Consider the following 17500-nt stretch of genomic DNA (forward strand, 5'->3'; position numbering starts at 1 on the left):
TTAGGCGTTTTAATTGAGATTTTTCATATAATTATCTTCTTAAGCTTTTTATCGAGATTCCCGACCATGCTCACACTGAGCTTGGGGCACCTGTGGTAAGCTCAGTCGGATGAGCAGCGGTGATCTAACCCGAAAGTCTTGGATTCAATTTGGCACCCTGGTCAGAATTTTTCTCTGTCATTGTGTGGGCCAAATTCATTTATTAGGGCTAACGCTCACATGGTTTACATGGGTAGAAAACTAGCCCTTCACATTACCCCTCCAATAGTTGACCTAAGTAAGAACAGATTCAACCTGAGAGCGTATTTTACCGGCAACAGCCACATCAATTAATTCACAATTCCTCCTTCTATTTTTTTCTTCAGTGTCAGGATTTCCTGGCACGTTATCTCAGTAGGACTCGCCACCACCCGAAGAACAAGCTAAAAATGGTGACCTTCCTCTTATCAGGTAATACAATTAAATAATTGAGGAGGTTAAAAATTTGGCTAAGCGCTTACTTCGGATATATCTTTATCTAGAAAATGCAACTTTTTGCCTAAGAATGCTTTAAGCCATTGACTCCCAGGGGTTCCCCATTGATGTGTAAAATCGTCTGGTGTTAGACAGAGTAAAATACTATCTCTGGCCGGTTAAGGCCGGTTTGGACGTCAAAGGGTAGTATCATACCTACTGTCGCCTACGGATAAGTTAGGTCAGCGGTTGAAGCAATCATGCAGGAAAGTCCAGTTCAATAAAAAAAGCTACACAGCACAGCTTCTAGGTTAATTTAATAATTTTCCAGCGGACCTATCGCACATGGGTGCCCCAAAACTCGCTAAACTGCATCCACTGAGTTATAAGCACAGGGTTGCACTGTTAATAATATTTAGTGCATTACTCTTATTTATGGCTAATCTTTACTCACCCTACCCAGTTTCGGCCATCCTTGCGTCGGAGAACAATTAAATGAAACCAACCCAGTGTAAAGAAGAAAGAATCTAAGGACCTTACCTTCGTCCTGTCCTAGGAATTCATACTTGGCTATGAAATCAAGGAAGCCATTCTTAGGAAGCACCATATCGATTACCATGTGATTTCCTCGCGTGTAGACCACTGCGCTCGATTTAGTGTAACAGAATCGCACAATAACGTCTGAGTCAGTAGAGTTACCATCGTAGACGACAACTTCGCTTTCAAAGCATGGTACAAGTGCATCAAGATTGTAAAATAGCAAGGTAAGTCTGAGTCGCTTATTGTATGGAGCACTGAAGAACCACGTACATTGGTTAATGAGACCTCTTTCTCTTTCTTTTTTTCGGGGACTGACTATCAAGCCATCCCCTGATTTAATGTAGTTAATGTTCTTGGAACGCGTACATTCTGCAATAGTAAGAGAGGTGATGAACCAGTCTAAAACACTAATCTCAAATGAGATGCTAACTCCGTTAAGTCTACCAAGAATGTTCTATTTGAAGGAAGACAACATATAATTTATTCAATATAATGACGGTATTTCGTTCTCGTTTATTGCCAATCAAACTGAAAATACTAAAATTGCAGTCAGGAATGGACATCAGAATATAACATTTGTGCTTGACCACGACGTTGTTTCTAACGTTAATTATACTTCAAAGACGTTCAGTCGACAAAACAACTTCGGAATTCATTGATTTTTTTAAAAAAGCCAACTGAGTGACGGCTCTCTAACGGTTCACAGTTCTGCGCGAGATACGCCAGAAAAAAACACAACGAACGACCGCTGCGCTTGACTACGCGAGGGATTTGTAAAAATTCGGGATGTAAATATGTTCATTTCCCGCCTTGCTGTCTCTTTGCGAGTACCAGGCCTCGAGAAAAAGTCTCTCGAGAAAATTACGAACCTTGTCTACAATTCTTGCATGATCGAAGTCTATACTATGGACAAATTGGTTCGAGTGTTGCGCAACTTTGAAATTGTTGTCTCCAACCCGAACAGCCATTTTATGTTCTTTTTTGACTTTGTTTCCAAGGCTCTGTCAGTCTGTCCATAGTACACGAAGTTGCAATCAACGTAGCCGACCTTGTAAACAACACCTCTGCACTGCAAGGCACAAGGTTTCTCCTTTGGTCTCGGAAAACAAGTGCACAAAATATTGAAAGGTTTGTAACCCACTTTAATACCGTTGTTAGGTAGTACTCGTGAAATTCTCTCAGAGACGCCTCTGACATACGGAAGGACATCAAAATTTGCGCTAGCCCTGGAAGTGTCGTTGGTACTTGAATCGCGGCGGAGATAGTTGTGGTAGGACTTGCAAGTCCGGATAAAACACAGAGGCACTTTGATAAAGTGACTCCTCTCTCTAGATCGCCCTGCATTTGCTGATGGCCTCGTGTTCATTTAGTTTACGGTTGGACAAATTTATCACCCTTCTGTTCTTATCGACGTACGAATCCTCCGTCACAAAAGCTCCGATGTCAGTAAGTTTTCCTGAGTGTCTGTTCTTTAATACAAACATTAAATCATGTCCTTCCACTCATGACCAGAATGTCGAACAAATGGATTCAAAGATGCATCAAGGTCTTCACAGCACAAATGCTACCCCGGCTTCCAACTATGGGCTCCCAAAGATCCACAAGCCTGGTATACCTAACTACGCCCAATAACCAGCTGCATCAACGCACCAACCTACAATGTAAAGGTGAAGCTAAAGGTACACGTTTTTTAACGTCGGAAGTTCCTTTACTCTTTAGAGAGTACTCTCCCAGGAAGCCGACGGTGCGCTCATTTTACCCCCCTCTTTCCATCAGCGCTCCGTTTTACGGGTATTTAAAGCTACTTAGGCTACACTGAAAGGAAAGAAGTCGAAACAAGGATGTGAGATCCGGGGATCGAACTCAGGACCTTATATGCACCAAGGCCGCGCACTAACCGACTGTGCAACCCTTGTATCCCGACATTTGGTTTCCATCTTATCGATCCCCGCTGCTGGAGGAGAAATACTCGGTAAATAAAAGTGTCGTGTTTTCCCAGAACAATAGAGACCAACCAATTACGGAAGATGAGATCATGGTATGGTTTGATGTCGTTGCATTGTTTACTTCCATCTCCACAGCTACTCATCCTCCACGATGGTGGTACAGATACGTGAACGACAGCCATGCGTGCCTTAAGAAAGGTTACGTGCAAGAGTTTCACGATCATCTGAATTCCACGAACACAAACATACAGTTCACCAAGGAAATTCAGTAGGATAGCAGGCTCTCCTTCTTAAACACAACAACAACCAAAGTACGTGGTCGCATACAGGTCGGTGTGTACAGAAAACCAACACACACATATAAGTACCTCGATTATAACTCTCACCACTTATCGCAGCACAAGAGGTCAGTCGTTAATACACTCCTTCACAGAGGGCCAATTCCATCAACAAATGCAGGGCAATCTACAAAGAGGAGACACGTCATCAAAGTGCTAAGGGTTAACAACTACCCTCTGTGTTTAATTCGGACTTGTAAGTCCTACCACAACTCTCTCCGCCGCGATTCAAATACCAACGACACTTCCAGTGCTAGCGCACCGTCAACGTCAAATTTTCTTGTCTTTCCGTATGTCAGAGGCGTTTCTGAGAGAATTTCGCGAGTACTACCTAACAACGGTGTTAAAGTGGGTTACAAACCTTTCAATGTTTTGCGCACGCGTTTCCCGAGACCATAGGAGAAACCTTCTGTCTTGTAGTGCAGAGGTGTTGTTTACAAGGTCCGCTGCGTTGATTGCAGCTTCGTGTACTATAGACAGACTGACAGAGCCTTGGAGACAATGTTAAAAGAACATAAAAGGGCTGTTCAGGTTGGAGAAAACGATTCCAAAGTTGCGCAACACGCGAACCAATTTGTTCATAGTATAGTCTTCGATCATGCGACAATTGTAGACAAGGTTCATAATTTTCACGAGACTTTTTTCTCAAGGCCTGGTATTCGCAAAGAGACAGTAGGGCGGGAAACGAAGTTCAACATATTGACATCCCGGAGCGGATGTTCACAAATCCATCGCGTAATCACGCGCAGCGGTCGTTTGTAATGTGAACTGTTAGAAAGCCGTCACTCAGTTGGCTTTTTTTTTTTAAACCGACAAAATGCGAAGTTGTTTGGTCGAAAGGTCTTTAAAGGTTTATTAACGTTGTTTCCAACGTTATCAAGAGTCAGTGTCAAGCACAAATTTTATATTCTATTGTCAATCAATCTTCCTAACCATGAATATTTGTGATTGACATTAAAACCTTGGGACAATAACAGCAAAATAAAACCCTGCAATGCTTTCACCTCACACTTCAAAATACACAATGTTTGAGTCATCCGAAGCTAGTTCAAAAATATCCAGCGTCATAAGCAACTCACCTTGCCTCTTGTCAGGGCATGCTCCAAGGAACACGTCAGCGTACCGAACCCTGGAATCTCCTTTCAAATACTGCGCTAGAAGATTTATACTGATATTTTTTAAGTCACGTTTCCAGTAAAACAGTACTATTGCCTTGTTGATGCAGCCATCGAATTTTGTTTCTGATATACCACCTATAACAATCTTATCTGGTTTGCTAAAGATCACTTTTCTGATTTCTGGTTCTTTGTGTCTGTATTCCTTTTCACCATCAGCTTTAGAGGATAAAATTGCGCCGTATCGGTTAAACTCAACTCGGTGCTTCTCCCCATCGCAAAAAGTTTGTTTTGCAGAGAGTGAAGCTGATATGTTAAATTCTCCATCCTCAAGTTTGTTAGAGAAGGTAATTATATTGTCTTCTTGTAGAAAAATTCTGTAGAAATGAGCTGTGTCTCTGCTCTTCACATGTATCAAATCTGCCTTGCAATTTGTTGATGAGAATTCAAGACTGAAGTGGACGCCTGGAAATGCTGACGTAGTGTTAAAATGGTACTCCATGAAACTTGTTCTTGCTCTAAATAAAACTCCCCAGTCCAATTCTGTCTATAACAAGTTAAAGCAAAATTAGGTGATTTGCGCTCTAGTGCTTTAAATATCAAACTAATCTTTTTGGATTGAAACCGGCGAAAAATGCAGGAAAAAAATATTTTCCAAACCATTGCCCACCTGAATACGAAAAGCGTTGACTGTTAAGAGGTTTAGTGGACATAGTATTGCCGTGTAGCTGCGTCGAGCCACAGAAAGCGCGCGAAATATTAAGTCTAGGTGTTTAGGTGTTCTGATTACAATAAGTTAACCTGGCTTGAGCCTGCGTTCCAATCGACAACCAGTACCTGGTCAGAGGTCAACTGACCTCGATAACCTCTAAATTGAGCCCGTTATGTGGTCATCTGATACTGGACAGCGGATACCTTGTTTTGACAGGTGTCAATTAACCACAACATGGATATCCAATATCAAAGATGTCCACTGTAAACGGCCGCCATGATGGGCGTATTAATTATTATTATTATTATTATTATTATTATTATTATTATTATTATTATTGAGATATTATTAAATTATTGGGCAACTTTGTCGTGCGTACGCGCCCACGAGCAATACCTCTAGCCATGGGCATGATTACCATGAGAAAGGCACTCATGGATTCCTACCATTGGCTATGAGTATGGTGATCCGCTTGGCCGCCTTTCCGACCGTCGGAGCTCCGCTATCAATTGCTTCAGGTACATTCACTACCATTAGTCGAATTATGACTTGCTGTGGTCATTGTTAATGAGATCAGCAAATTAAACACCCGGCAAGTCATTTATCTGCTGAGGATGGCCGTGTTTTCACGACAGCCTGTATCTCGCTAAACATTCCTGAAAGTGGTTTGTTTGCAGACCTCGTTAAGCGACTTAAGAATAATACGTGTTTTTACGGGTAAGATTAAATGAAGAGAGAGCACGCGTCAATACAATAATAAAAATAATAAAATGGCACGCCTGTTATATTTTCGATTTGATAACTCTCTTAAAATTTAATGAAAATGCTATTGAAATTTGCCGACTCCCTTAGCTTTAAGCGACTTGGGAAAGAAACTGTTTTCATAGAATTTTCGGTTGCCGCTCGCTAAGCGACCTGAAAAACCGCTCGTGAAAACAGGGCCAGTAACATGTACATTGGTATGATTTATAACCTCAATCAACATCATGGACATCGGCCGTGTTTTCACGAGCGGTTTTTCAGGTCGCTTAGCGAGTGACAACCGAAAATTCCGTGAAAACAGTTCCTTTAGCCATCGCGTTTGAAGTTAAGCGAGTCGGCATATTTCAATGGATTCTCATTAAATTTAAGCCGCCAAACCAGGTAGCTTAAGCGAGTTGGTAATTGCTCTCGGCCAATGAGGAGTCGCTTGCAGTTATTCCTGGCAAATCGAAAATACAACAGGCATGCTATTTTTTATTATTTTTATTATTGTATTGGCGCAAGCTCTCTCCTCATTTAATCTCACCCGTGAAAACTGTTGCGAAAATTATTTTTTCTTGCCTTTACATTAATTATGTATAGTCTCCGTTGGTTTTTTCATTATTTATTTATTTATTTATTTCTTAATCATTCTTCCTGTTCTCTTCACAAGTTCCATAGTTCAGTGTTGTTAATTATTCGTATTTCATAACTATGTTAATGAACTAGTGTCGTTGTACCATTTCTACAAATCTAGTCTCACATTGTAAGCTTAATTATTGTACAATAATAGTATAAATTCTTGTAACCTTAAGATACGGGTGGTTGGTTGGGCAGAAAGTTTGCAGTTGAGAAAAGAGAAAGAGCAGTCGAAGGAAGTTGGAAAAGGAAAGTATCACTGCTATGAGTCAATAGTAGTAGCCGGCCGGAAATTCAACGACAAAACTCCCTTTGTAAGCGGCGGCAAGAAAAGAGAAGAAACTGACCGGAACGGTAGAGACAGTTCTTAAACAGTGGGAGAAAAATGTTTCGGTGAATGACTCCAAAGGTGTTGAACCCTTTGTGCTAACGAGGTGACTAAAGGCGCTTGAAGAGGCCCAGCAGAGAGCCGATAGTTGAGTTGACCGCGAAAATGCACTCGCACTTAAAAATCTGTCGAATAGGGAGTCTAAAAAAACGGTCTTAAGGAAGGCGACTTTCGAATCTTTTTGGGGACAAAGTCGCAGGTGAGGAGTCGTGTGAGAACGTGGTTGAGCTCTCGGATAATGACTCTCATGGGGACACACACGCGGATCATTTACCCCGCAATATTCTCGATAGAAATAAAGAACAGTTAGTGAAAGACCAGAAATCAGATGTGGCTCTCTTAGAGGTACGTAACGGAGCTGTTTACAAGGAACCCATGAAAACAGACGGTTTCTTTATCAAGGGAAGGTTACTCATGCACCGCAGATTTAACAAAAACGTACACAATGGAGTCAGGTTTCTTGATCGGGTTGTAATCCCTGAATCTTACATAAACGAAATTCTCCATATTGGTCATACTATACCCCTTTCAGGACACATGGGCACCTCAAAAACGTTAAGTCGCATAGGAACCCATTTTTATTGGCCTGGTCTCGCCTTTGACATGGTAAGTACTGTGCCACCTGCCCACAATGTCAGTTAGTGGCCAGGAAGTTAAGTCATATAGGGCCCCCTTAAGCCCTAGCTGTAGCGTTCGTGACCGAACCTTTCAGAAAGATTACAATTGACATTGTAGGAGAATTGCCACGGTCCAGCACTGGCTATAATTATATTCTTACAATTGTGGACTACTCTACTAGTTATCCTGAGGCCATTCCCTTGAGGAATGTTAGCTACAAAACCGCCGCGGATGCACTTGTCTAATATTTCTGTACGATGGGAATTCCCCAAGAGTTAGTATCTGACCAGGGATCTAAATTTGTGGGTCAACTTATGACTCAGCTATATGAGCAACCAGGCATCACGAAGATCAAAACATCAGTTTATCATCCTGAAGGAAACGGTTTAGTTGAGAGATTTAATGGAACGCTCAAGGCGATGCTAAAGAAATTTGCGCAATAGCGGGTACAAAGCTCGGATAAATTCCTTCCTTATTTGCTGTTTGCATAAAGAGGGGTTCTATGTGAATCCACGGGGTACTCTCTTTTTTGAGTTGCTTTTTGGACGTACAGTAGGGGGTCCCCTCTCAGTAATCAAGGAGTCGTGGCTTGGGAAGGAATTAAATCTGAAAGGAACCTTGTGAGTCATGTCCTTGAAATTCGTAAGAGACTGGCAGTGATGCAGCGTCTTGTACGAGATCCTATGAAGAGAATGCAAGGTACTCAGAATCGTAGGCATGGCGTTCATAGTTTCAAACGTGGTTTAAAAGTCGGTTACAAAGCGTTGGTTCTGCTTCCTACTCTAGGGAGTAAGTTAGTGACGAAGGTTGTCAATGATGGTTTGCACTATTAGATCGAAACGGGTAAGTCCCACAAACAACACCGAGTCTATCACATTAATCTATTAAGTAAATGGCAGAGTAGGGACGAGATGGCTTCCTACATAATGTCAGAATCTTTGGAAACCTCTTTACCACATGAAAAATGCATAGCCCCATTTTGCAGAAATGAAACTTGGGAGGATGTTACCATTTCGGATGCTTTAACCAAGGACCAGAAAGATCAGGTGAAGGACCTTTTACGAAAATACGCAGATTTCTATTTTGGCAACCCCAGTGTTACTAGTGTAGCGACACATGGGATCCACACGGGCGACTCTGCACCATTACGTTGTTCTCCCTATAAGGTACCTCAGAAACTCAAAGAAGTTGTAAACAACGAAATAGAAAACATCTTAAAATTGGGTATCATTCGCCCCTCAGCCACCTTTCCCGGTCGTTATCGTCCCCAAACCTGATGGTACCATACGACTTTGCGTCGATTACATAAAACGTAATAGTATTACTAAAATGGATGCCTATCCGGTTCCATCTACGGACCGCATGATTGAGAAAATAGCCTTGGCTAAATATATCACCACCCTTGACCTCACTAAGGGATATTGGAAGATTTCTCTAGATAAACCAACTAACGAAAAATCAGCTTTTATCACCACAAAAGGATTATATGAATTTCTGGTCAAGCCTTTTGCGATAAAGACTGCTGGGGCCACTTTCCAACGAATGATGTCTGATTTCGTTTTGAAGGGGTTTTATTTTGCAGGAGCCTACATTGATGATCTTGAAGTAGACACACGCACTCCCCTTTCACAACATCTCGTGGAACTTGGCCAGGTTCTGCAGCGATTGCGGGAGTGTAGCCTAAGCGAGCGCCCTTCTAAATGTAAAATGCTATGGAAACAGTAGATTTTGTGGGTCATCGTGTTGGAAGAGACAAGATTGAACCACGTTTGGCTTTGGTTCTCTAAAAGAGTTTCCTAGACTTGAAACCAAAAGACAGATAAGATCATTCCTTGAACTTGTCGGCTACTACCGCAAATTAATTCCCTAGTTCTCTCAGAAAGCAGCTGCTCTAACTGACCTAACACGAAGTGTGGTACCTACTAGAATTAAGTGGCTGCACACACGAGCAAGCGTTTGGGGATTTAAAGGAGGCTTTGCAAAAACCCCCGGTCTTACGCTCGCCACATTGGAACGAATATTTTACTTTGCAAGTAGACGCGTCCAATAGGGGCTTGGGAGCTATATTGAGCCACTTACGTAAAGACGGAGAAGAGCATCCAGTGGCTTTTGCCAGTAGAAAGCTTCAGCTAAGAGAGGAAAAGTTATCCACAACGGAGGAAGAATGCTTAGGACTTGTTTGGGCTATAGCTGTTTAGATATTATTCATTTGGTAGAAAATTTAAGCTACAGACAGATCACAATCCTTTACTTTGGTTGGGGCAGGTGCGTAATAAGAACAAAAAAATTACTTCGCTGGAGTCTTACCCTTCAAGAGTACGACATGCAGGTCGAGCACGGCAACGTGGACGCCCTTAGCAGAGTTTAGGGCTAAAATTTTGTATTGGTGCTGTTTACTATTTTATTTTTTATTTCCCCCGTTACTCTCCCCCAAGTTGCACGCTTTTACAATAATTATGTTTAGTCTCCGTTCGTTTTTTTTTTTCTTATTATCATTCTTCCTGTTCTCTTCAGAAGTTCCATACTTCAGTGTTGATAATCATTCGTATTTCATAACGGTGTTAATGTACTAGCGTTGTTGTACCATTTCTAGCAAAAATAAAGTCTCACATTGTAAGCTTAATTATTGTACAATAATAGTATAAATTCTTGTAACCTTAAGATACGGGTGGTTGGTTGGGCAGAAAGTTTGCAGTTGAGAAAAGAGAAAGAGCAGTCGAAGAAGTTGGAAAAGGAAAGTATCACTGCTATGAGTCAATAGTAGTAGCCGGCCGGAAATTCAACGACAAAACTCCCTTTGTAAGCGGCGGCAAGAAAAGAGAAGAAACTGACCGGAACGGTTCGTAATCCAATATGCATACGGAATCATGAAAACACCCGAACCGTGCAAGGTTTTTGCACGGTCAGCGCACGGAGGTTTCGTATGATATGAAACCTCTATTTTTTCATCGATGCGCTTTTCCTTTGTTAAATCATTCGTTATCGTAGACATCCATCGGGATTTGTTCTTACTCAGTGCTTCTTATTACAGCTACATTATCATAGTTTAGAGTGGTTTTCAATTGAGTGTCGAAAGTAATTAGCGAATTGCTTTGGTTTTGCATTACTTCTCTCCGTGATTGGTTCAAAGTTCTGGCGCCACTTTTTTCAACCAATCAGAAGTGAAACCAAAGCCAATAGTGGCTCGCGCGTGCACGTTTTCCCGCGCTTTGTGTCGGCTACGTGTAATTACTTCGAGTTTTGATTAGTTTACCGGATTTTCTCCGCCCTTTTTGATTGGCCAAAGTAATTACTTTGGTTTTGGTTTTACGAGACTCGATTGAAACTCGCTCTATTAGGGACGAGATATTTTGTCTTTAAGTGCAATTCGCAAGCGTTTTCACGAGGGTTGGAGGACAGAGCAGTTGGACCGATAGTCAATTCAAGAAAATGCCACGACCTGAGCCGCTAAAAGCAGTATATTTACGGAAATTTGAGTTTGAGATCACTGAGAGCCCAAATCGATTCACTGAGATACCACAAACTTTTAATAAAACTGAGTTTGCTGATGTCCTTTCGTGGTAAGCCGAGTGATATTTGTAATCTCTTTGTAAATGAATAGTTGATATTTACTTATTTTATTTCGAGACTTGTTTAGAATTCCAGTTACTGGTTCAAATAACATTTGGATGAGATGCTTTTGTTTGGTTGGCAGTTAAAAGCATTACTGAAAATATTCCCGAAGTGAACGGTACCCAATTTGTTGTGTGACTGTTAACGGCAACGTTTGCAGCAGAGCCTTAGTGAAAAATTCGCCAGGAAGAGTATATTCAATTAATAGTACATATGGTTTTTTTTTTCTTGTCAAAGACAAGACAAACGAGTTCTTTTACCAACAATGGTGATCAATATTGAATGTACTTTATTGAAATTTGTTTTGTACAAATATATTGCGACGCGAGCCGCGTGAGGTGAAAAATTCAATCCGAAATACCCGATAACATATGATAAGTCCAAGAACGGCAGCGGCGCTTTATTCATTGCAAATAAATTTATTTATTCGACTGGCCAACTTTTCTAGTATTCCTATGTAACTTTTTGTTGCTTATTTCTTCCCCACTCATTACTTCACACTGAACAAAGGCGCGTAAAGCATCTCGGTAGACAGAGAGTCTTTAAGGCCTGTAATCTACTTATGTTTTTTGGTTGCTAAGCAAAATGTTGTAAGGTCGCAATTCGTTCAGTTATATTTCACTCTTTTTAAAATCAAATTTGACACTAAAGGAATTAACAAATTAAAGGCACGATACAGATACGAGGAGACGAGCGATAGCTGTCGGGCATCGCTATTTTTGCCGGATTAGCTGGGTTACTGCAGTACACGTTGCTGCAAATGATCTTCATCGATCGAAGCAACGAACACATTTGAATTTCTTGGTGAGCACGTACAGCTTACAAAACAACCGACCGTGGAAAAAGTCATGGCCTCGTTTCTCGAAAGACCCGGAATTTTTCGGGCCCAAAAAGCCATTTGTGAAACGACCATCCGCTTGTTTTGGAAAGCTTATCTTTTAAGATGTTTTCAAGGTAACAAGAAGCTGATTAACTGTGAAGTTTGAGGACTTAAACCATCTCGTTTCTTGACATACAGAGGGAATTTTGACACCCGAAAAAGGCCCGAAAAGTTTCGGGAGTTTCGAGAAACGGAATCCAGAAAATCATGTTTGATTTGCTGCGTACTGCACTTAGCTACAACTTGACTGGCTAAAAGTATTAGCTGAACCAATCACAGCAGAGATGTAAGCAAATGCCACAACTGTTCTCAATTTGGATCCATGTAAATACCATTGCGATCCGTAACATAATTTGCACTGTTCCATTTAAACAAGCGGTCCAGGTACAAAATTCGTCCGTGCAAAACTTTGTCCGGACCCGTGTAAACGTAGCCTAAATCGTAGAAATAGTATGCACCGATTTCCAGGTAATATTTTCCGATTTTCTACCACTACGAGTTTTACATATTTTACGAGTAAAGCCTCCGATTCTACCTAAGCTTATTTTACGACTGAAGAGTTCGATTTGCTTTAGATTTTCATACCCAATTCTACGATTTCGCCTAACACGCTTTTGAAATTATTCTCCGATTCTATGATTACTCCGATTCAAAGATGGACAAAATAAGCAAGCAACAGTTGGCTTTGCGAATATTTGGCCACTGTCGTTTTACCAGAAGTTAAGGATTAAATATGCGGTATTTTCGAGTTGTTTGACCTCCGAAGGCTCACCGGCGCTGCTTTTCGATGGAAAATCGCCATAAATTATTTTGAAGGAACTATCAGTACGTAAACGGCAAAAATCCGACATGTAAGGCTTTCTCATTTGTTGCTGTTTTTTTTTTTGCATGGAATCATCGCACATCACCTTACCGTATATTTTTGTGGGACTCTTATTTTTCGGAGTAAACTGCAAAAATTAGTTCCCGCAAAATAAAAGTACTACACGGTATTCATCTTTGTTGGCGAACGAACATTACATACAAATTGTCGGCGCTCACTGATTCCCGCGAGAGTATTTTCCAAATGATGGGCATGGCAGGCAGGATGATGAGAGCTGTTAATCTGTCACTGGGGCTCCAAAACATATGAAACCATTGCAGTCTCTCTTTTTATTGCAACAAACGCCCGCGGTATTTGGGACCCACTGAATTTCAGCCATTTTGAGGTGTTCGTTTCAACGATTTAGAGCAAAATAGAGACTGCTTGCAGTCTATGATGGGACGGACAATATTTATTCTACACATCTTTTCTTCCATCTTGAAAGTTAAAGTAGTTTCTTTTGACACTTCAAGTAACTATAAAACCGGTGAAATTACTAGCTGGCTAGATTGTTCAGTGAATTCACTCGTGAATGGTCCGAGTCATGCGTTACCTTTTTGACCTCGGTGACCGGGTTGTAATGCGTCGCACACACTAATGAAAAGCCGGTCTCCCGTGAAGCAGTTCCCAATTATTTTTGCGCAAAATTGTATTTGCACTAGTAGAGTCACTGATTTATTGTTTCTTCTTACCACTTACCGTAAGACAAGGTGCCCCTCAATTGAAGCAGAGCTTAATAAACACAACAAAAAAGAACTTTTAGAATTTAATTAACATATTACTGCAGACTTGTTTTCATAAAGCAGAAGCTGATAAGGTTTTAAAAAGTCGTAATCCCTATAAGGTGAATAAAATAATATGGTCATAACACTTCCGCTTGAACACCAATGGGATAAAATTGGAATCGAACTCAGGATAAATTAAAGGCTTCATTACAAATTAAATGAATGAATCAGTTAATTAATCTGGCCTAAAAGCCATTTCATTTGCTTTGCCGAAAATGCTTGCCTTTGGATTTATTGTTTAAAATGACTTTATTAGCATATGCCACGATAAATATTTTAGCCTAAAATATTGCTAAGCAAAATGCTTAGCGTATAGGGAATAGACTTAAGCTTATAAAAACATAGAAAGGTATAAGAAATTGCTTGCTGGCAACGTTTTGCGAAAGACCGATGGTTCTTTCCTTAAACGTATTAGAAAAAAAAAAAACCAGGAAATTTAAATAAATGGAAAAAGGAAATTCGTTTTGTCTCTTTCACCTTAATAACACACCAGCTGCTCAAAGTTGTTTTGGTTATATCGCTGATTGCAAATAGTTTTCATTCTATTTTTTTCGTCACCCGGAAAGTGATTTTTTTGGGATGAAACAATACTTTTGCAAAACCCGTATTGAATGGTAGGATCTCCGTCATCTTTAACTGTAGATGAAAACTAGACCAGACTGAAAAACGTCAGAAGAAATAATAAGATAATGAAAAAAATATATATCACTTTTGAATAATTTAAGACTGAAACGAAAGGTTGTTGAACAAGTCATTTCATGTTTTCTTGCTATAGCAATATTGAAAAATGTACATTAATTAATTACGTTACAGAAATTATACTCTGCTAGATGGAATGATTTTCAATGCGATATTTTAAACAGTTTTGGTATTTTTGTATTACACGCTTTAACTTTTTATTTTTTTTATTTCTACTGTGCTTACCTGTCAGAAAGATCATCATATGCTGAACGTATGATGCACAAATTTGGAATTGCATTATTTGGGGCACTTTCTGAGCGGCCTCCACCTGCCTGTATATAAATATATATATCTGAGCGAATTCGCTAAAAGGTAGCTGCTGGAGTCTAGGCCTGAATGATAGTTTGCCTTTGATCACCAATTAGAGTGAACCCACAGTGTGGCGTAGGGTGGTGATTGGCAGTTGTCTGACCAAAGCACAGGGGTGGGGAGGGAAGCTTTTTTTAAACTTTGTGACGGCAGCAGAATTGGCTTGGTTTCACAATTTCTCCAGGCACCTTTTGACAAATCCAGTTAGAAATTTATAGATATCTGCGCGTTTCTCTCCAGAATGGCATTCTGTGAGCCAGGCTGAGTAAATCGAGTGTCAACCGATTTTTGACTGAATTTCAGGCGTTTGGCCCTTGATATCTGAGCGAATTCGCTAAAAGGTAGCTGCTGGAGTTTTCGCTTGAGCACGCCATTGTGGCCTCTCAAAATTGAGGGGGCTTGCCGTCAAGGCCTGCTTTGCCAAACAGCCCAGGGACAGTTCTAACTCTGAGTTGTGTCAAAAGCACAGGGCTGGGGGGGGGGGGGGGGGTTGCTGCTTTGAGACTTTAACTTTAACTGCAGTTAGAGTTTGTGGCCTTGTTAAGTGAGACTTTACAGTGTAGGATGCCTTGGCAATTTTTCCTGGACTAGTCTAGGCCTGAATGACAGTTTGAATGACAGTTTGAATGACAGTTTGAATGACGGCAGCAGAATTGGCTTGGTTTCACAATTTCTTCAGGCACCTTTTGACAAATCCAGTTATATATATATATATATATAGAGAGAGAGAGAGAGAGAGAGAGAGAGAGAGAGAGAGAGAGAGATCGTTTCCCTTATTTCTTGGTTCCCTTCTCATTTCGGAATGATAGGCCATAATCGCCATACATGTTGCATGACAATGACGAATGCTGTCCATGCACACTGTAAACTCACTGCTGGGAAGGTAGTAAATCAAGGGTGATGTTGGATGTTGGTTCCCTCAATGTATCATCCAAGATGCATTGCACGCCACCTTGTAGTCGAAAGAACTCTAAAGCTTGTTATGCAGTTAACTCGACACCCAAGTTCTTTTTTAGCAAGGCGTGGATGGCGTTTTAAGCGTGGATAGCGTGTATGGACTGAATTTTGTACAACCCTGTCTTTGAAGTCCTTTTCCAGCATGGCGTGGATGGCGTCTTTAACGTGTATGGCGTTTATGGCCTGAATTTTCTCATTTAGACAACAGCCAATGAACATTCTACTACTACTACTACTACTACTTAAAAAAAATTAATAATAATAATAATAATTGTTATTATTATTATTGTTATAAATAATAATAATAATAATAATAAATAATAATAATAATAATAAATTATTTATTTAAAAATATATTATTTTAATTATTGTTGTCAGTATTAGTTGTAGTAAGGATATTCAGTAAGACACGCCATACACGCTAAACAAGCCATCTACGCCATCCTCTAAAAGAAATTTGAAGACAAGTTGCTGTGGATTAGGTTCTTTGGATATTCAGTCAGATACGCCATACACGCTAAACACGCCATCCACGCCATCCTCTAAGAGAACTTTGAGGACAAGTTCCAGTGGATTAGGTTCTTTGGATCATGATTCAGTCAGATACGCCATTCACGCTAAAGACACTATAAACGCCATGCTCAAAGAGAACTTTGAGGACAACTTCCAGTGGATTAGGTTCTTTAGATATTCAGTCAGATACGCCATGCACGCTAAAGACGCCATACACGCCATGCTCAAAGAGAAGTTTGACGAGAATTTTCCAGTGGAGTAGATTGATTGGATATTTAGCCGGCACACGGGCCGGGTACATGCTAAACACCCATACAAACCATGCTGAAAAAAAGAACTTGGGGAGAAAGCTTTCCAGAACGCAATTTTTATTTACTCCAGTTCTTCTTTTCTCGTAAGGCCCAAACTTTCTTCGTTTTTAGCTTGAAACTTTGCAGTTTTTTTGCTTCCTCTCTTTTTTTGAAAACAATATAAAACGCCGGCATTCACAAAACGCGCATTAAACCCCTAAGGTTACACTTTCATCCATTTATTAACCTATCTCATGCCACACGGTCATGGCTCAGACGATATCTTCCATCCATGTGCCCTGATGAAGGCGTGTATGGCGTCTTTAGCGTGTTCAGCGTGTATGGCCTGAATATTTTAGAGACTGTGGGGTGTACACCCCGATATTTGTAAAATTAGCTTGGAAAGCGACAAAATGTTACATTTTTTTATGGCACACCTTCTTCAGAGGAAACCTTTCTTTTGATTATTTATTTTCAATACCAGAGTTTTATTTTGTTCATGTTAACATGCATTCCAACACCATAAACGAACTCGGAAACACATTTCATTAGAGACGAGTTCATCATTGAATCGCCACTTAGGCCCATCGCCCAATGAGGATTGGTATGCTTTGTTCTCTTGGTATCGCATTACGCTGCAACGATATAAAAAGGGCATAAAAAACTCGAAAAGTCGAAGTTTACAACACCTCTTCTTCCAGGAAAGATGAGTAGGCCTTGCTCTCAACTAAACAGTAAAGTGATAGGGGATAAAGCCGAGTGCCAGATAATTGCAGCAGTCGAGAAAAGGTGTTCCGTTGTTTCCTTTAAGTGCATTTGGAGAGTCGAAAACAATGGAATTGAGCGTGCTTGGAACTGGATTTGTGAAAAGAGAGACGAGTGTGACCGAACTTTGTCGAAACTGAGCGAAGTCTGCTTTTTCTTTTTGGCAATAAGCACCTCCGAAATTGGACGCAAAAAGAAAACGGCAAGGCCATCTGGCGAACGTAGGCGAGAGAGCGGCGACGATTCGAATGAAGAATCTTCAATCCATCCTTCACAGATTGCACCGCCGGGCAAGC

At 40.6% G+C, this 17500-nt stretch overlaps 1 protein-coding gene across 2 annotated transcripts in view; it reads right to left on the reverse strand.

The window, feature by feature from the left end:
- Nucleotides 1-14702, reverse strand: part of LOC137999256 (exoskeleton protein RP43-like) — a 27968-nt gene extending 13266 nt beyond the window's left edge. The window contains exons 1-4 of one of the 2 annotated variants that reach the window (XM_068845100.1): nucleotides 14554-14702; nucleotides 13544-13576; nucleotides 4357-4935; nucleotides 994-1362 (exon numbers count right to left, since the gene is read on the reverse strand). In XM_068845100.1, the coding sequence (XP_068701201.1) occupies nucleotides 994-1362; nucleotides 4357-4935; nucleotides 13544-13576; nucleotides 14554-14608 (1036 nt within the window). In that variant the 5' untranslated portion in view covers nucleotides 14609-14702. Of the gene's footprint in view, nucleotides 1-993; nucleotides 1363-4356; nucleotides 4940-13543; nucleotides 13577-14553 lie in introns of both variants that reach the window. The other variant, XM_068845101.1, reaches the window with a different exon arrangement.
- Between the last annotated feature and the right edge of the window lie 2798 nt (nucleotides 14703-17500).

The sequence above is a fragment of the Montipora foliosa genome, chromosome 4 (assembly GCF_036669935.1).
Source record: "Montipora foliosa isolate CH-2021 chromosome 4, ASM3666993v2, whole genome shotgun sequence".
Lineage (NCBI taxonomy): Eukaryota > Metazoa > Cnidaria > Anthozoa > Scleractinia > Acroporidae > Montipora > Montipora foliosa.